This window comes from Schistocerca piceifrons, chromosome 2 (genome assembly GCF_021461385.2).
Source record: "Schistocerca piceifrons isolate TAMUIC-IGC-003096 chromosome 2, iqSchPice1.1, whole genome shotgun sequence".
Classification (NCBI taxonomy): Eukaryota; Metazoa; Arthropoda; class Insecta; order Orthoptera; family Acrididae; genus Schistocerca; species Schistocerca piceifrons.
The window spans coordinates 344,638,354-344,660,067 of record NC_060139.1 but is presented as its reverse complement, the minus strand read 5'-3'; the positions used below and the strand labels follow the sequence as shown (position 1 = coordinate 344,660,067).

The 21,714-nt window shown below is 38.7% G+C and overlaps 1 protein-coding gene across 3 annotated transcripts in view; it reads right to left on the bottom strand.

The window, feature by feature from the left end:
* Positions 1-21,714, bottom strand: part of LOC124775037 (probable multidrug resistance-associated protein lethal(2)03659) — a 462,866-nt gene that overhangs the window by 126,758 nt on the left and 314,394 nt on the right. For all 3 annotated transcript variants that reach the window (XM_047249814.1, XM_047249815.1, XM_047249813.1), the window contains exons 15-16: positions 19,856-20,133; positions 11,568-11,647 (exon numbers count right to left, since the gene is read on the bottom strand). In XM_047249814.1, the coding sequence (XP_047105770.1) occupies positions 11,568-11,647; positions 19,856-20,133 (358 nt within the window). The remainder of the gene's footprint in view (positions 1-11,567; positions 11,648-19,855; positions 20,134-21,714) is intronic.

The window sequence follows — 21,714 nt, the reverse complement described above, 5'->3', positions numbered from 1 at the left end:
TACCTTCCACAACCTCACTGACTCTCTTGCTGAATGTGTCACAGCAGCCCTTGGTGCAAAAGGTGGTTATTCAGGATTTTTTACAGGTGGTCACTTTAATGTGATTTGACAGCGTATTAGTTACTGGTATCACTTCACTGCTTGCAACATACTTACCTACATAAATTTCCACAGTAGTCACTTCTATAAGCCACATCAAGTCACAGTCATCTACCACACATACAATATCTGTGGCTGCTAGCTTGGGTGGTGCATTAGAAATGGCATTTAATGATATTATTAATCACTAGGGCACAGCTGCAAAAATCTTTCAATTGAACAGAAGCTGAATTCCATATACTGGACACTTCTTAAATTAGTTTGAGATCTGGTTATTTTCTTAGTTCACCACTTCCTATTACACTTTGTTTGAAGCAGAGTACAGTCCTTCTCAAAGCAACAATCAACCCAGACAGTTTGTGAGTCTTTTCAATAGATTTTTTTTTACCATATTGAGCATATAGGCAAAACACAACATATGTTCTTTTCCTTCCAAATGCTATTTCTGTTCCTTTTACCACTGCACTGACATTGTTATGAGAAATGTTCACCAAAATATTAATTTAAACTGTGGCAGTTCGCCTGCTTTATTTCTTTGTATCTTGCCCTCGGTGTAGACGTACTGCATTGCTACACTGGCTGAAAAATGGGTTGTGGAAGTACAACACTGTCTACTTTAAATGATGTAGCTAACAGATGCACATTTGTGTTTTGCAGTACTTTACCTTCACTGTTCACAACCCCCCCCCCCCCCTCCCCCCAACAATACACAGTTATATGCGTCCAGTGAAATATTGTTTTAACTTACCATAAGCCTCATTAATATTTTGCAGGTAAACCACACACTGCTACAATAGTTTCCTGTTGAACATCTACAAGCAGTAAAAACATAACCACAAAGTTCACAGTTCTTGAAGAATAGAGGGTATGTATGGAGCAGGCCTGTCATTGTTTTAACACATGGCCTAATTGTGTAACACTTATTTCACATTTAAGTTGAAGTATTGTTGTTGTTCTAAACAATACAGTTTCTCATTTGAAACTCGGCCATGAATTGACTGTCTCAGGACCAAAAACTGGGCCCTTACATACTCTCACAATAATATGTACTGAAACTACACATTGTTCGAAGTTAAATTTACAGAAATTACAATTAAACTTAACTCATTAAATTAACTGAATACATTGAAAAAATGCTTCTTTTTAACGGTTTCTTCCACGACGAGGGTTAAGCCAAAATTATTGGTTTAAATCATGAAATTAACAAATATCGTTATGCAAACAATACTTTTGACAAAACTGTTAATTACTTTGGAATTAATTAAAGGCTGGCTTTGCTAACATGTTTTCGAACAGAGTCAAATAGTTTCTTTAGGAATGCTATTAGTTGTTACTCCAAATGTTTATAATTATTATAGAATTTATATTTGTTTATAAGTCAACAATAGAATTTAAGTTACAAACCAATCGCTGATTTCACCCTCTAATGAAAGATACTAACTAGGTATAATCAAAATAAACTAGAAAATCAAATTACATACATAAAACTGAGCACAAATTAGATCTGGTGTTATATTCTTTACAACTGAAGGCCAACCTTCATCTTTTATGAAAATTCAGATTTTTTACTCATGTATGTTAATGGTAATTAGTTAAAAGTGACAAACTGAATTCTAAGGAGGCAGATGGCAAAACAAGATGGGAATAAAAATATCCCAGACTGCTCCATCACAAAATAAGGAAAGAATTATTGACAGTGGTAACATTTATGTCCCCCCTCCCAAACATCGAAGTTTGACTTTTTGTCTTTAACATTGATGTTACAATGTTTCAAAGTCTTCATTGTTGTTATTGAAACACCAATGTATAGTACAAACTACCCAATGTCAATATTTTGTAAACATCAATTCAACAAACACTGCTACATGTAACTGTACGATCTAACACCCCGTTGAACTCTCTTTTAATGGGCAACTATCAGCTTTTCACTTCAATTAATTTTTACCACTATAAACCTCTAAACAACAACATATGAACAGTTCATTCAATTCATGTAGTTTCTTGAATGTGGTATACATACCACACAGCCAGCAAGTTGTTACACAGGTGCATATCTACAAATCTTTTATGTTTCTGAGGGGAGGAAATGAACAGAGTTGTAGAAATGCACTAATTAGTTATGAAGTTATGCTACTGCATGGTCTTTTGGTTATGTGGTTGTTTCCATTTTTTAAACAAGCTACATGAACAATAAAACATAGTGTCACAAAAACAAAGCGTTTCAGGAGTACATGCACAAATGAAAGACAGCAATCATGCCAAAAAATTTAAATGCACACATTATGACATGCTGACCTTAATATATTCTACTGGAAAAAATACAATCTTTTTGGGAATAAACTGAATAACTACATCAATGAATTAGCAAGTAATTTTGAGTTATCACATACAAAACTCTGAATATATTGATGAGCATTACAACAAAACTGAGTTCTGCTAGGACTGCTAACAGAAAAATAACTCCCAAAAACAAGGCAATACTAATGATCAATGTTAATCACAATTTTGAATAGTGGGAACCAATAAAAAACACAAAATAATGGCAGGGAACTATTCACTTGCCTCTGGAACTGAAATAATTCATTATTTTGGTGAATGACACAATGTTGTAGGTAGCCTAACAAATTATAATACAGAAATTACCATCACTACAATTTGGAAGAAAGAACTGAAAATATTCTAATCTTAAGTGACTTTTCATAGAGTCTCTGATGATGACGATCATGTATTTAATAATTATATAATCTGAAATTGCCCCACAAACAAGGCATCCTCTATATATATGATTAGCTGAATACCACTGCTTCACTGCAGAAGTTAAAGAAATGTCTGGGCATACTGTAGCTCCAGTGGCATGGTGGCATGTTCATAAGCCTTCATTTGCAGCTTCAAATTTACAGCATTTCACAATCAATGTGGATTCATTTTTCAAAATATATTTATGGGAATTGGGTGCTGCAATAATATTGGCTTGTGCATCTGTATCCTGAATTGACAGTGAGAAATACATACCCTTGTATTTGTGAATCATGTGGGAATGCAAGTCAAGGAAATAGACAAATGTCTTTGATGGTTGTCATGGTCCCTGTTAACACAATACTTGCATATTTCTTAACTGCTATATATATGGATGTTATCCATAAAATACACATGGTCAGGCTACAAATCCATCACAAACTGTGATGGAGCTGGGAAGACTACATGATGGCTCAAATTTGACCTTTTCATGCTACAACACACTCTTGTATCTATGGTAATTCCACATTATGCCAACCAAACTTTTAGGTTATTCCATGAATAGTCATGATACAGTCACTTTCACATGCTAAGTCACAATTGTGAGACATTCCAGAAACATTAATCTTCAAAGGACATGATATGGCACAAGTGTCATATTGAGACTGAGTAGTCCCCTAAATTTCAGGATATGTGTTCTGGTAATCAAAAGTTGATTATCTGTGCATTTCTGGACTGCTTTGTTGATATTTACATACAGATTTCCAAGGCAGCACAGGGTTGAAGTGTGAAAAATGTTTCAGAGCTTGTTTAAGTTGTTCTGCCTTGTTTTGATTCTTTCTTCTTGAAGATACCACTGAACATGTTGACAATATTATGGGAAAGAAAGTTGCTACTCAACATATAGTGGAGATGCTGGATCACAGATAGGCACAACAAAAAGCTTTCCACGCATAAAGCTTTTGGTCAATGGTCTTCGTCAACAATGATAGACACACACATGCACACACACATCACGCAAATGCAACTCACACACACAACTACAGCCTCATGCAACTGAAACCACATGACTGAACATGTTGACTATGAAATAGATGTATGGTCACATCAACACACCTGGAAGAAGTTATAGTAGAAGGGGATGAATCTGAACTAGGGAAAATAAACACAGAATTAGGTACATCATCGTATCAGTTGGTTATTTTATTAGCCACCACACAATTTACTTTTGACTAGAATTATTTGTTGCTTCAAAAACACTGACATTGTTAGACAAAATGCTTCAAATAATCATTTGACAGATTCTGTGAAAAGTGAATGCGCTTTACTGAACAATCTTCAGTAACACAAAGGTTACTATTATTATAAACCATTCAATGTAAAGATATGTCTTTTACTTGACATCTACAGTACCAGCTTTAACACATAATTACTATTATTGTACACTCAAAACTCAGCACAATAAATTATGCTTGCTGTGATCAACATACATAATCAGTCATACATTGGAGGCTGTATTATACCATTATGGTATAATTGTGTGCCATAGTTGTTCTGACTATCATCGATAAGACTGAAAATACTTCCCAGCTACAAGCAAACTGACTTTTTATTCACATAGTAGCGATTCCCAGCCATTTTTTGCTGTGGTTCAGTCTGTTTAAATGGAAAAGAAATAAAAGAGAAAGCACACATTTCTAATATGTACAGTAATTGGATATATGTCCCGATCTTCTTCTCACCCTGTCTCCGTCCATTTCCTCCTTCCCCTCTCTTTGTCCATCTCCTCCTCCTTCCTCCCCTCTCTGTTCATCACCAATCCCCCCTCTCTCTCTGTCCATCACATTCTCCCTCTTTCCTTCTCATCTTCTCCCCCCTCCTCTCCTCCATCTCTTCCTGCCATGCACCCTCTCTGCCTGTTACCCCCTTTCTGCTTTCTATGTCCATTTCCTCCTCTTCATCTGTCCATCTCCTCTTCCCCCTCTCTCTGACCTTGAACCTTGTTTATTGTTACTGCAAATTCAGATTCTGTAGTAGTGTTCTAATCATACGCTGATAAGCCATAGATTATATTTCACTATTATATATTGTATGTACATATTTTTATCCTAAAAAGTATGTAACTTATGTGTGTCCACTTGTTCAGTACAGTAACATGTAAATATTTGAGGTAAATCAGTTGAGTACTTTGAGAGTTTAGGTAACAATGTTTCCTCTTTACATATTACACATATATTTAGATATCATACATGTGGCGGTTATCGACTGCAAGAGTCAACCGCCTCATCTTTGAGAACGAACTTCTTTGAAAACTGTTGATCTCAGTGTGTTCCGAACTCTGTATTCGAGTGGATGTGTTTGTATCGACATGATCATAATAAAGTTAATTCAGTGTAAATGAAAGAATACTTAATGTTGGGTTTGATATTACTGTATGTAACATCTCGATCCCCATACACATATTAAAATATATAGCCTATGTCCATCCAAATGTTCACTAGAGCATGGTGTAAAAATTTGAATAAATCAGTCACAAACTTTTCAAGATTATCAGTAACTACATTCCCTTTACAAATAACATATTTATTTATTTATATATGATCTACATTTAGAAACTGGTGAATAAAAATGTGCACATATCCGAATGCAGCATTGTGTCAAAATTTTGAAGCAGTTAGAAAAGAACTTCAGATTTAAGATTTTGAATACATGAACATTTCTATTTTTATATAGATTTCCCTTAAAATTATTACATATATACTTATATATCACAAGCAATGCTCCAGTAGGCAAACAAAAACACACAAATATTCGAACGTGACAGTGTGTTAAAATTTCAAAGCACTCAGTTAACAGCTTTCAGAGATTCACTTGAACAAATGAATATTTACACTTTTATTTATACACATGTGAATGCTCATTTGATCAAAATCTTATATCTTCAAAAGTTCTTCTGCAATTGCTTTGAAACTTTGACACAACAATGTGTTTCAATATATCTGTGTTATTATATACCTACAGGAGCACCATAAGGTGTATAACATTCACACACTCAAATGCAACATTATATATAAAAACAAGCACACACTCAAATGCAACACTGTATCAGCTTTATGATGTCAATCTCAGAAGCCATGGTTTAGTTTCAGAAGAAGAAAATATTACACTAATTCTACTCAAGAGCACCAGTCTGGTGTGTGATGTTATCTTATACTTGAAAGCTGACAAGGTGACAAGTGGAGATAAATCTTGATAATTAAATTATTATTTCAATATTTTTTATTACAGTCTATTATCACTTTTATAATTACAATGCCAACCAGTTTTGTCCATATTCTGAACATCCTCAGATATATTAAAACAAGCAAAAGCCCTACTCTGTCTGATCTTAAACAACTAATCGGAAAGACACACACACACACACACACACACACACACACACACACACACACACACACACACACACACACACACACACATGTATATATACTCACTCACACAGATGCAACTCACACACGCATTTGATCACAGTCTCCAGTAGCTGAAGCCACACTACCTGTGTTCAGCTATACGGTGAGTAGCCACTATCCTTTTCATAATATTGTTACATTCCAGTCTAGATTTTCCATTTTTGATAACTAATCTGATATGATAAATGAAATAGTGTATATGATACCAACTCAAGTTGCAGAGCAACATGTCAGTTTTATGTGCTTTGTGCAACTTCCATTAGTGTGATGGTAAGACTGTCTGAGTGGAGTGTGTAAAGATGGGCTCACATGGAAAGATGTATGACTGTTTTATGCAGTTCAGTGACACTGTCTGGGTGTTCCCATTGATGGCAACCTCCAGCATATGGCAATCATGCCCAACAATCTTGTGAGGACTGGTGTATGGAAGTTTGAAACCAGGCCTGATCCCTTCAATCTGCACCATTACGTGTCTGGCAGTTACCAAAACTGGATGAAGAAATGGTGATGGGATGCCATGCCAAGGACTGGGTTGAGGATGGATGGGTGCAACATGGGAGTGCAATCCTGGAATTCCGGTATGTCACAGCCAGAAATGGTAACAGACAGCTGAACAAATTCCCCAGGTACCCAAAAGAGCCAAAAGAGCTCACCACAAACCAGCTCAGCTACAGAGGTATTGAGCTCCCTCTTGAAACTTATGCAGAGACCAAAAGGACAATGGGGGAAGCAGTACTCCATGCTGTATTGAGCAAAGCAGAGCAGACTTCAAAGTGTAATGCCATCCCTCGACCATACCACTGATAGCTGGGTGATAGGTGGTGGTGCAGTGACAATGAGTGCTACAGAGTTGTGCAAGCTTGTTGAACAGCTGGGATTTGAATTGCTTTCTGTGATCCATGATGATGATGTGGAAGGGGAGCTAAATGGGCTATGGACCTCTGAACAGCATATGAAATGGTCAGTTATGGTTAAAATGCACTGTTGGCTGTCAGAGATGGGGAGGTGACCAAAATATCAGTCTGGACATGAGTAAACCTCCCTGTAGCTTCAGGAAAATCACCAGTGGGAGCACAGATTTGCTGGCTAATGTTGCTGCACTGACAAGTGACACAGCTGTGGGCCCACTATGTCAGTCTGTGCAGACACCAGGCCACACATAGTGATGTGTAACAAGTCTGCTAATTGCTGTAATACCAGGGAGGCATAGGTTGTAAATCTTGTCAGAGGTCTGGCAGTGGAAAGAGGCTGGCAGAAAAAATCATGGGTTGCCTGTGGAGGTGTCACAGAACAATTCTGTGCCTCCATTAGGGATAGATACACATTCCAGTCTGAGACCAGTCGTTGGCAATTGGTGAGAGCAAGTACAGCTCCAAATCAACCATGCTGCAGCATGTGCCACAAAATCAGTGCAACCAATGACCCCAGGATTTGTGACAGACAATCAGCAACAATAGGGTCAGTTCCCGAGATATTACAAATGAATGTGCTGAACTGAGAGATATATTTTGGTTGGCAGAACGGATACGGTGAGCAGTGATTTTTGGTCTGTTAGAAGGTGTATGTGATAGGTTAGTGGTTGGTAAATATCATATAAAGTGCCTAGACTCCATCGATATGTGAAAGTACCATATCGCCTCACAGATGGCAAGCAGCTCTCTGTCAGAGACACACTATTTCTGTTGTGCAGGGGTAGGTTTCCTTGAGAAGAAAGCCATTGGTTGTCAACAACCACTGAAGTGTTGCTGCAAGGCCGCATCTAAGGCATGCTGTCTGGCACTGACCATCAGGGCCAGCTGGGCATCGTGGACTGAGTGAGCCATAATTGCAGCACTGGCGAGCTTGTTTTTGGCAGTAGTGGAGTCAGTATCTATTTGATCCATCCAAGGAATGGGATTGTTGTCCTTTGTGTTGGGACTAGCAATGTCATCTGTCATCAGTCCTTGAGTTATGCTGTGCTGGGGAGATGAAAATGGCAGAGGTTCGTAATTCCAAGGAATTGGTCGAGTTCTCGGAGGGGTTCATGGATGCTGAATTTCCCAAATAGCTTGAGCTTTTTCAGGGAGGTGAATGATGCCATCTGCGCAAATCTGGTGGCCCAGAAGTGCCAGCTGGGAGGCATCAAAGATGCATATAAGAGCTTTAATGATAATCCCAAATTTGTTGAACCGTTGACACACTGCTGTCATATAGTCATGGTATTGCGAAAGTGAAAAGAAAATACCAATATATTGTCGAGATCAATGAAGCAAAAGGGTAGGTCATGTAGCACACCATTGATGGATTGTTGCCATGTCTTTGCAGCTTTCAGAGGCCAAACAACATGAAAAGCGACTCAGAGAGTCCAACTGTCATGGAGGTGGCTGTCTTTGAGAGTCTTCCATGGTGGCTAGTATCTATGTGAATGCTTTCATACAATCAAGGATGCTGACACCAAAGTGCTGCTGAGGAAGTAGTTGAATTGGTGCATCCATTAAGAGCACAGTAGTCACTGAAGGGTCACCAGATTCATCCTTCTTCAGTATGAGGCAGAGAGGAGAGGACTAGGGTCTGCTTGAACAGCAGATGGAGCCAACTTGAAGAAAAGTCCCAAATTTGGATTTAGCAGCAGCAAGCTGTTTTGGTATGAGGTTTCATAGTCTGCTGAAAACCAGAGGTGCGGATCTGGTGGACTGTGCTGTGTCATACCTCCTGTGGTACTCCAGATGTTTGTATGATGGCTGAGAAAGAGTCAAAAAGGTACTGGTAAGCCATCCACTAGCAGGAGGGATGAGCTTCAGAGCAAAGTTTTGTGCAGCACACAGGAACCCAAGATCGAGTGACATGAGGGCCAGCTATATCAGGAAGGAGCCAAAAATTTGCTAAGAAATTGGTACCAATAACTGGCTCCATGACATCTGTGATGGTGAAATGCCAGCTGAAGGTGTGGTGCAGTCCTATGTCCAATTGCATCATGTGGACACCAAGAGTGGTGATAGGCATGTTGTTGGCAGCTGACAGTCCCAACGGAGTTATTGGTCGATGCCAAGGTAGCTGTTTGCAAAGACAGATGGACAGGTCAGGCCCACTGTCTATATGGAAATGCTGGTTGGGCCTTCTGCCCAAAGTGAACATGTGGTGCAGTCCTTTGTCCAATTGCATCATGTGGACACCAAGAGTGGTGATAGGAATGTTGTTGGCAGCTGACTGTCCCAACGGAGTTATTGGTCGATGCCAAGGTAGCTGTTTGCAAAGACAGATGGACAGGTCAGGCCCATTGCCTATATGGAAATGCTGGTTGGGCCTTCTGCCCAAAGTGAACATGTGCTGTGAGACAGAATGGCATCGGTGCATGTTCACTCACAGATGCCGCTGACATTTGGGTGAGTGCATATTGGGGGGCAGTGGGAAGCATGCTCACTAAACATGCAGTGGTACAGCACATAGTGGGTTGGTCTTCAATGACATTTGGGTGATCGCACGGTGGGGGCAGTGGTAGCAATGGTAGCAACATAGTGAGTTGGTCTTTGTCGTAAGAATATTCATGAGTGCACTAGTAAAGGTGTGACATTGTTGGAATAACAGCTGGCCAGGCACGAAGTGGAATGCTTCAACTGTAAGGATGTCAATCTGGAATGAAAGCAGCTGGAATTACTGGCTGGCCATGCTGGTCTAATGTGCAAAAGACATTGTAGCTGTCATGTCAGAGGTGACATCAGTTAGGCTGGAAGCAGCAACATGAGCTGTAACAGAACACAGGCCTTAACCACTGTGTCAGAAAGGAAAGCTACTTGTTGCAGTGAAAGTGTCTTCTGAGTTGTGAAGATGGCATGAGCCTGACTAGGCAGTCAGTTCAGCCAAAGCACAGGCAGCAACTTGTCTGGAACTGTGGCAATGTTGACAGTGTGCAGAGGTGACAAGAGCTGGAATGGAGTTCTGTCACCTGTGTCATCACCTGCAATTAGATGATGTACACACTCAGCTGGGAGACATAGAGAGGTGAGCTGCTGGTATGGCCCACTGGATGGTGGCACGTTATTGATTTCAGCAACTTTGGCAGTGTAGCACTGGACAATCTGATCGGCAATATAAGCATATTGCATATGCTCTGACATTACACCATTGCAATGAAAGCAGGCCTCGACCTGTGTGAACCAAAGGGATGGATGGGTAGGCAAAAAAAGTGTTGATCAGCCAGTGACATAGGAGACCATAGAATGCAACTCACTGGAAGACGATGTGGCAGCAATATTAGCAGTGGCAGCACAATCCACGGGAACAACCTCATCATAGTTAATCATGTTGTACCACACATGCACAGCAATTAGTCTGTGCCAGCAAGGTGTCACCACTGTAAGTTAATTTATGTAGGAAGCAGAATATACAATTACACATTAAGTTAATGCTTGTTGATAGCACTGTTGGTACAAGAAACCAGCCACATGAAAGCAGTCACAATCTCATGCAACCCTATTCACTGCAGGGGTGACAACTTAGTCACTGCACACGACCTGTCACAGGAGCAACCACTGAAAAAATAGTATACAATTTTCCGGGTGAATGACCACTCATAATGCTACACAATCTGTAGCTTGGGTGACCACATCATATCACACCACACCAGAGACAACTGACGATACTATACAATCCCTCACTCAGGTGACCACTGAAATCAAGTCATATCCTGTCACATAAGTGGTCATTGATGACACTACACAATCTGTCACTCAGGAGACCTCTGAAATTGCAGTGTTGTCACAGAACACATAACAAACCAGCATGTTCTCATGTGGCTTTGTGTTGATATAGTTGTATGTGGCTGCTGCAAAGATGTAGCGGTGGAAAAACATCTGATTCCTCTGCTTTATAATCTTGCTGGATCCTCAAAATTGGACACACAGTGACATGAAACTACAGTTGGTAGGAATTGGACACTGCACTTGCAAACTATGTTGTTAGGGTCTTGTGTTTCTACTTTTATGTCAGCTTGCTCTTTCAAGTGCCATGCTGTAGTCGATGCTGTGAGCTTGCAGCTTGGCTAAGCATGCTAGCAGCATTGCACTGCAGCCTGTACTGTAAGTTCAGAGCATGGCAACAGATGGCAGTACTGTGGGTAACTGTGCTTGGCAATCACAGATGGCAGTTGCTGCAACTCAGTTTAAAAAAGTAACCTCAAACGTTAAGGAGGTGGATAGGTAAGGCAGCTGGACATGTAGACTACCAGTCTACATCACATAAACTAAAGACATATGATCAGTTATATGTTAAAGCTAAAATGCTTACCTGAAAGCTGTCTATCATGGTAAGAGGAAGCGTTTCATCCACATTTCCAATGTCTTTTGAAAACCGGTTGAGAATTCTACCTAAAAAAAGGGATAACAATTAAAGGATATTGATACAAATGTGATGGCATTCCAATTGATGAAACTTATTATGTAGAAATATTGAAGAGAAATCTGTGGAAGAATAAATAGTAAGTGATGAAAGACCTATTAACTGTTGGACATAACATAGGATGGCATGCTCAAACAGGCACATATTACACTACAGTGAAATTTAAACTTCCTGTTTGGGAGAAGCATATGAATCAATTTTTGTTAAAAATAGCTTACTGAACTATCATCTGATACTCTACACCAAGGACACTTCTCAGTCTACATGGACATACAGAAGATGTGCAATGAACAAGATGAATGAAAGAGAAGCAAACAGAAGTTGTAAATAAAATGAACAACCATCTGGTCCATTTCATCTGAATCCTCATCCAGTTATCCTACAACCCTGGTGACAGAATGTGTATATATGATCATTCCATGTCCCCATAGGGAAATCTGAGTGTTCAGATTCTGATCTGACATTTCACCCTTCTCCAAGGAACTGGCTGCACAATGTCTACACAATCATCTTTTGGTGTGTGTTTGATGTATATTAGACAATGTGGTCATTTGTATGTGAGTTTCGTGTGTGTGTGTGTGTGTGTGTGTGTGTGTGTGTGGGCGGGGGGGAGGGGGGGGGAGTCTATCTTTGACAAATGCCTTGTTGGCCAAAAGTATTTTTGTTATTGTTATACCTTTCTGCAACTCAGCATCTCTACTATACGGTGAACAGCAACAATCCTTTTCGTATATTGCTAGATGTATATATGTACAGATAACAATTACTCTACACCACAACTTAACCACATGAACATCTTCTGACAATTGGAGAAATCATATTCTAGAAGTTTCTGAAACATGATGAATCTCTGTAAGCATAGTTTTTGCTAGAAGTGATATTAATGATATCTTACTGGTATATCAAAATATACAAAATTAACTACTTAATCATTTTTTAATCATACCGGTATATACACTGAAGAGCCAAAGAAACTGGTACACCTGCCTAATATCATGTAAGGTCCCTGTGAGCACGTGGAAGTGCCACAGCATGACGTGGCAGGGACACTACTGATGTCTGAAGTAGTGCTGGAAGGAATTGACACCATGAATCCTGCAGGGCTGTCCATAAATCCATAAGGGTACGAAGGGGTGGAGATCTCTTCTGAACAGCACATTACAAGGCATCCCATATATGCTCAATAATGTTCATTTCTGGGGAGAGTGTTCCTGGAGCCACTCTGTAGCAATTTTGGATGTGTAGCATGTTGCATTGTCCTGCTGGAAATGCCCAAGTCCATCGGAATGCATAATCAATATGAATGGATGCAGGTGATCAGACAGGATGCTTACGTACGTGTCACCTGTGAAAGACATATCTAGACATAACAGGGGTCCCATATCACTCCAATTGCGAACACACTGTTACAGAGCCTCCACCAGCTTCAGCAGTCCTCTGCTGACATGCAGGGTCCATGGATTCATGTGTTTGTCTCCATACCCATACATGTCCATCTGCTCAATACAATCTGAAATGAGACTCGACTGACCAGGCAACGCATTTTCAGTCATCAATAGTCCACTGTCGGAGTTGACGGGCTCAGGTGAGGCATAAAGCTTTGTGTCATGCATTCATCAAGGGTACACAAGTGGGCCTCCAGCTCCAAAAGCCTATATTGATGATGTTTCATTGAATGGTGCACATGCTGACACTTGTTGATGATCCTGCATTGAAATCTGCAGCAAACTGCAGAAGGGTTGCACTTCTGTGATGCTGAAGGATTCTCTTCAGTTGCTGTTGGTCCCATTCTTGCAGGATCTTTTTCCGGCCACAGCGATGTCGGAGACCTGATGTTTTTCCAGATTCCTGATATTTGTGGTACACTCCTGAAATAGTTGTATGGGAAAATCCTCACTTCTTCACTACCTCAGAGAAGCTGTGTCCCGTCATTCATGCACCTACTATAACACCACATTCAAACTCACTTAAATCTTGGTAACCTGCCATTGTAGCAGCAGTAGCTGTTCTAAGAACTGCACCAGACACTTGTTGTCTTATGTATGTATTGCTGACCACAGCACCATATTCTGCCTGTTTACATATCTCTGTATTTGAATATGCATGCCTGTACCAGTTTCTTTGGTGCTTCAGTGCAGCTGTGAACAAGAGTTCTGAAAATATGGACAAATTATTTGCTAGTAAACAACCACACACTGAGGCATTAAATTTAGTCAAACAGGCATTCTTTACATTGAAAACAGCCACTACTTTAATCAATTATAACCATGAGAAATCATAAATATCATGCCTCCAGTAACATTTTCTGTCATTCATAAACAAACCTCACAAAAGTTTTGTAGGAACCAATGATGGGGGGGAAAAAAAACATTCAACTTGTTTTAGTTGCCCTTTGTACTTTGGTAATCATTGTTGCCACAAACACGTCTTGGTCACTGATATCAGTTTCTATGTAGACACCCTCAGAGGTCAGGTCTATTTACTGCCATTTGATCCAATATACTTCCATCATGAGTGGGGTTCTGAACTACCTGTTCGAGTTAGTTTCCAGAGAAGGCATCTAGTAGTCCTTCACAGGATGCCTTATCATGCCCACCAAAAATAAGACTGTAAATTTCCCAATTGATAATTGGATGATTGAAGTCCACTGATGAGTACAGTATGATTGGGGAAATTAAGTAAAAGCAAACTCTAAAGTTTTCAGTTACATCAGAAGAGGAGACTGGTGGGCAATAGAAGGATGCAATTACCATTTTATGCCAACCCCTGATACAGAGTGTGTCAAACAATCTCACATATAGCTTCAATTTCTATCTTGGTGAATCTGAGTTGTTTACTGTGTGAAAAATACATGGTCTCCATTTCCCATTGGCCTGTCCTTTCAATACACACTTCAATTTCCCCCAAAAATCTCCCTGTTATCAATTTCAGGTTCCCACCAGCTCTCTGTACCCAGTATTCTGTGAGCTTCACTGCTTTTCAAGAGCACTTTGAATTTTGGCACTTTGTAGTGAATGCTTTGGCAGTGAACCACTAGGATTTTAATATTCTCACCTGTGGGAGTCATTTCTTTTATTGTTATCTGAATTGGATGTTGAGTCACCTAACATACAAAACCCTTGTTTGCACACCACACACAGTCAGCTACCCTGGTAGCAGCCTTTGATGTGTAGAACACACTTGACTCATTTGGACACATCCTATGGCACAAGTTCAGGAAGTCACAGCCTAGCTTGTCACAAAACCTTCAGAGTCTCAGTTTCAGTCGTTCCACTTGACTCAGAACCTAGGGGTCATGATGAGTTCCAGGGACAATGCTGCAAACTGTGACCTTGATTGAAACTCCATGCACAAGTCTGATCTATTCAACCTTCTCTGCCATTTACTGGAATGATCCAAGTATGACATCAGAGCTCAGACAACAGGCATAATTTATTCCAACATGCATCACAATTTGCAGCTGGTTGCACCCTATTCCTCCAATGGCTGCTGAAACAGCCTCTTTGATGTTCTGAATGAGGCATCCAGGCATACACACTGAGTCCACCTGGTGTCCTTTCTCTTGCTGCCAAGTTCCCAAAGGGGTACCATCATTCACCATAAGTTTGAACTGCCAATGATTAATAGAACCCTACCATTTTATGTATGCCTCCTCTTGACACCAAACAGGTTTTCCCCAAAAAAGTTAAGTGAGTCCCACTGCCTGTGTATCAGTTTCGGTGGCAGACAATACTTCGACCTTGTTGGTTAGGGGGATCGGTATAACACCCTGAGACATCCCAGGTCTGTGTGAGCATTGTACAGAAAGCCTGAATCTACCACTGAAAAGCCACTCACAGTCAAATGGATGAGTAATGATAGACCCTGTACTTTCTGCAGAGGAGACATGATCAACAGGAGAAGATAGTACTTGAAGTACTTTTGGTATTAGTACCAGACGTATATGACTCTTGGGAGCTCTTCCAACACACTGATTCACAGTAGTTCCCAACCATCTGATAGTAACCAGGGTGATTTCCAGCTGCTTACAAATGTCAGCCAACTCATCCTGTGTTCAAGAATAGTAATCACAGTGGGGCTGTATTTTGGCTAGTGCAATGTATTACAGGAGAGTGAACAAATAACTTTAAACTAAGCCTGCTGATTATCTTTTATATCTGCTGAGTTAAATAAGTTACTAATTCCTTACAAGAATTTCAGCAAATGCACAAAATGTGATTTCTATTAAGGTAACAGAAAACCTATGGTAAAAATTATTGATTTCCTAAAACTTTTTGAAGTTAATTACAGTAATTGACAAACTTGAAAATAGTTAATTTATGATAAATGTGGATAATATACACTCCTCTTTATGGGAAAACTGGATGTAACACAATATGTTTGTTAGAATATCTGCTACAGTAACTAAATCACAAATGCCGATTTACTACAAATTTGAGTATGCACATGACAATGGTAACTTCTGAAAATTCTCAAAAATGCAATTTTTTTTTATGTTGATAAGCAATGAAATTCGGGTGTGATCTATTCTTTGGCAGAAATTGTGAATCACAAATGCTAATTTGTTACAAAATAAGTTCTCCAAAAACATTCTTATTAGTATCATACGAAAATATAGTTTGAAAAGCATCTGAAAAGTCTCAAAATACCTTATTTCTCACATAATTGTACAATGAAATCAGAAACAGCTGTTCTAATGTGGATAAGGCTACTGTTCTCAAAAATTTTAAAAGAACAGAAATAAGTTTAACGCTACAATTGACAACAACAGTAGGGGTTTATCACAGTATTCATGAATTTTCAAAATTTCACAATGTACCATAATACAAACAGGTATTGATATGAACAATCAAAGATTATGCAGAAGTAATAGTCAAGTGGATGAATAATGATAGACCCTGAACTTTCTGCAGAGGAGACATGATCCACAGGAGAGGATAGTACTTGAGATATCTTTGGTACAAGTACCAGATGTACATGAGTCTTGGGAACTCTTTCAAAAACACTCTTACCAGTATCATATGAAAATATAGTTTTGAAAGCATCCAAAAAGTCTCAAAATAACTTATTTCTCAGATAATTGTACAAGGAACTCAGAAACAGCTGCTGTGATATCGATAGGGCTACTGTTCTCAAAAATTTTAAAAGAACAGAAATTCGTTTAAGCCTACAATTGACAATAACAGTAGGAGTTTATCACAGTACTTGTGAATGGTCAAAAGTTCACAATAAACCACAATACAAACTGGTATTGGTACAATCAATGATAGATTATGCAGAAGTAATATGAACAGTAAAATATGTGAATCTAGAATTTCACATCAGCACATGAGTCCTGCAGATGTGGTCTCCACAAAGGAAAATTCCAAGGTTGGCTTTTACATATAAATAAATGTGCTGATTGCATGGAGTTTTTAATTAGCTGTTTCTGTGCCATCTTTTATAATGGCAGAAGACCTTTGAAGAGTGAGTTTATCTCAGTCAAAGTTGAGAAAAATGTGCAGCACCAGCAAAGCAAGCCTTCTGCCTGCCACAGCTAACAACACAAGAATAATTTTAAACACAAAACTGAAAGCAGAGGGCTACTTTGGAAAATGGCATCACTAGAATAAAATTAATATCAAAATGGGAAAACATAAAATACTGACTTCCAAAATCTCTGTTTCTGTTCTTAACATATACTAATGACCAACCCATTACTTTAAAGGATGGTTGAAGAACTATATTGTTTGCTGATGATAATACGAATTAAGGCCAAACTATACCATGGTGGGCAAAGCCGGGATGATAGCTGAAGAGGCCAATAACTGGTTCGTAACCAACAGTTTATGTCTTAATCTCACTAAACCTTAGTTTATAAAACTTCAAACACTAATAACTTATTGGTAACACAGACATATATGAATGGTCAGACAATAATGAAACACTGTGTGTAAAATACCTTGAGGTACAGCAGGTTAACAAGCAATAATGGAATCAATACATAGGCAAACTAAAGAAAACTCTTGTAGTAGTATGTTCTGCACTTGTAAGTATATCACATTGTGTTCACTTGAAGAGAAAGACAGTAGCTTATTTTGCCCACTCCACATAGTTTTACAGAATTATGGGACTATTTAACCGACATAAATAAAATATTTATGCATCAAAATCATATGGAATAACAATGTGAAAAATAGACAACAGCACAGCCAATTATTCTTCTTCAAATTCTTACTCTCTTTTACTGGCATATTTAGGTGTCAGAAGGATTGTAATCTACATTATCTTAGTAAAAAAAAAAGCTTTTTGATCAAGGATTCAGACTGTATTTTTGTGCAAAAGGTCTTCAATATATATGCATATGATGGCATGTTTGTTTCAGCATTGCTCTAGTATATCTTGAGCAATTTCTATCAAACTTGGTACATTATGAAATGAAGAAACACAGTGTTTACTATTGTAAAAATAAGCTAACTTTCGAACGCATGAAAAAATATCATCCAAACTCGATACTGATCTAAATTTTAAAATTTCCCCAACAAACTACATATTATCAGAAGAGTAGGGCTTGTAGCCAGTTGTTGTTTACTAAACTTCATGATATTTTTAGTCGATACCTGCCATCTTCAGGTGAGCCATCAATGAGTGAGAATGTTTCTCCTGTCCCCAATACATTAGCTCGCTGTGGGTATTCCATGCATGTGTGGAGATCATGGAAACAGTCTGACCACACTACCTAGTGAGTAGTGTCCTCACTGGTGGAACTGTGGAACTCAATTATTGTCAGGTTTTTCACTCACCATAGCCATCGGCTTACTCTGTCATCTTTGTTTGGAACAAATAATGGTAATGATCAAGTTCCATGCACTATCCATCTGGTAACTGCTATCACAATTCATCATATTTTCTGCAACACATATTTTCATGTATTCTTTAATAATGGCCTCCCATAAAGTTGTTGCTGTGGACAAAATTATTGTTTAATCATACTCGACTGATGTCTGATGCAGATACAATGTTCAGCAATAGCAGACTTGGCTGTTTTGAGAAGGTGAGTGCAATGTTCATGTTTGGTGCAGCATTCTTTCATGATGTATACAGCTGGGTCTATTTAAGCCACAATGTTTTGTAAATTTTTTGTGCATAAGCAAATTGTTCTTCACTGATTTCACAGGAGATCTATAATCTCATATGATGAATGGGAAACCAGATTAATCTGACAGTTTTGGAGGATTCTGGGTACTTTGTATGACATATTTCAGTACAGGGAAGAAAAACTAAGAAATTTATTCATTTCCTGGTTTTCAGCTTTAACTGATAGTGCCCTGTTAATTTGCTGGATAAAATATCTGTTTTCTCTTAACACTTTCTTTAAATGAGTGGACTCTATAGGCAAACTATATGGATACAAGAACGTGTAATTCTGTGCGCAAGAGATTTAAGCACACTCATAGTTCTATCTACTATTTATTCCCCCCCTCCCCCCTTTATCCTTCCCCCTTTATCCATACATTTTTCTAATATGTTAGAGAAAAATTACACATGCAATTTACTTCACTTATTTTTTGCATAATTTTTAAAGAATAGAATCATTTGTAATATTTTCATATTGTATTCAGTGTTTCGCAGTTCCTATTACAGGCTCTTAGGAGTTGTGGAGGAACCTTCATAGATAAAGTTTTGATAAGGAACCTATTTCTGGAAAGGTACTGTTTGGGTGAAAAATAAGTTTAAAGGTCAGGTCACTTTTAGTTTCAAATCTTCCGCCTAAAACTATGCACACAGTGGAGACAATGACCTCTGATATGTGTACTCTACTGGAGCACATGCCACAGGCAATGTTCTGAGTACTCAAACTGTTATAGAGGGATATTTGAAAGTGATCCAATCTTTCCTTACCAACTTTAGTACTAACTCCTCTCTATGACCCCTGTAAGTCTGTAAAAGGAAAGAAGAACTAAATGGAAAGAATAACTAAAAGTTACTTTTACTTATTGTAATGTGTGTGTGTGTGTGTGTGTGTGTGTGTGTGTGTGTGTGTGTGTGAGTGTGTGTTTTTTTGTAAAATTTTCGCTTTTACTGGGTACAGAAACAAGCAAGAGGGAGAATTGACAGGTGACACTGTTTTAACTGTAAATTAGAGTAATTATGACAGACAGCAGATGACATGTACGAATATAAAAATAAAGACATACCTGCAGGATTGTTGTTGAAGAAATGCATAGCTGTTTGTGTTACACCAATAAACATTTGATTGTGTAATCTCATTGATGCACGTGTGCAAAGGATGAAGAATGATACAGAGCGGACTATAGCAATTACAACTGTAGCAACCATAACTGCTGTATAGATATAGACACTTGTTGTTGTATCTGGTATCCAACCATATGTTGTCAAAGATGTATTGATGCCACTGTAGTATGTTGAGTTACTTTCATTATATAGAGTCTGGATTATCTCTTCTGAGTTGGTCCTGCAAAAATTAAGCATAAGTACATTAATCAGCAATACTGTAGTGGGTAATCTATGTAAATGAAGATTAAAGGATGGTATGCTCACTCCAAAGCTAATGACTTTGCATGACAGAGAGAAATGTCTTGTAAACATAGGTAATAATCACCACTTTACAATTATAAATTAAAAATATCACTTCTGCAGTCACTTGGAAATTGGGTTGATGAGCAGAAAACAAGTTTCTAGGAATGAAGCAAGAAGAGGAAGGATAAGGGTGAAATATGATTAGGATAATTCAGTTTCACATTCCATAGATTTCATTTTAAGGAAACTTTTATGGTTCTTATTTGGCCAATTGACATGTGCAGATTATGAGCAACAGCTGTTATAAATAGCTTCTGTAAACTAACCATTTATCATCATCAGTTTTCTGCTATTTTAGCGTGTCCTTTGCATCTACGAGGGTCGCTCAGTAAGTAATGCCCAACATTCTTTTTCTCAGAACATATTTATTGTTAAGAGTCAGAATTTGGCGACAATAAACACCAACATGTCTTGTCCATGTCCTATTTTTCTACATAGTCTCCATCCTGTTCTATGGCCATATGCCAAACTTGTGGAAGAGCCTGTATTCCCTGCTGGTAAAAGCTCCTGTCCTGTAGGCATAGCCACGTTTTCACTGCATGACTGACACTCTTGTCATCTTCAAAGTATGTTCCCTGTAGAGGGTCTTCAAAATGCTCAAAGAGATGGAAATCCAAGGGTGCCAGGTCTGGACTGTAGGGAGGATGAGGCAATGATGTGACAAGACGTCCCAAATGTGGCTGATCGTGGAGCTCTGTTTCTGCATTTCCTGAGGCTGTGACTTTCTATACCCAACACTCAGCTGTACTCCTATCAACTGTAGCATCGCCATACATTGCACACAAATATTTATGGATGTTCACCACAGTTACTTTTTCTGTACACAAGAATGCAATAACAGCAGGCTGCTTGTAACATGAGTCATATGTAGATGCCATTTTGCCACTGTACTATGGCTCTGCCACCTATCAGAACAGTTCAAAACTTCACTGGTGCACAGAACAAACATCAAATGTGAAGCACCAACAAGGATGTTTGTCTGTGTATATTAATGGCTTAAAAAACTGTGGGCCATTACTTATTGAATTACCCTGATACATTTCCTGTGATCCTTTGCTTCCTTCTTAAAGTTGCAGTATTTGCTGCCATCTATCACATCATCCAGGATCTGAAATCTTTCTCACCTTGTATTCCCTTTCACATACTTCTCTTAAGACTAATTTATAGGTCACTTTCTCTTTCATAATATATGCGTAACCCAGCTTATTTTCCTTCTGCTTACTACATTAAGTTATTCTCTGTTCTTTTACTCTTCACAATATTCTTCTTTTTTCACTCCATCCATCCAACTTATTCTTTCCATCCTCCACATGTCCACATCTCAGAAACCTTGCATTGTCTTCCTTCCTTATTTTCCATGTTTCAGCACCATACAGGAAGAGACTCCATACAAAACACATGATTACTCTTTTCCTCATGTGTTTGTCCATATCACTCTCCTTTCTTACAAAATATC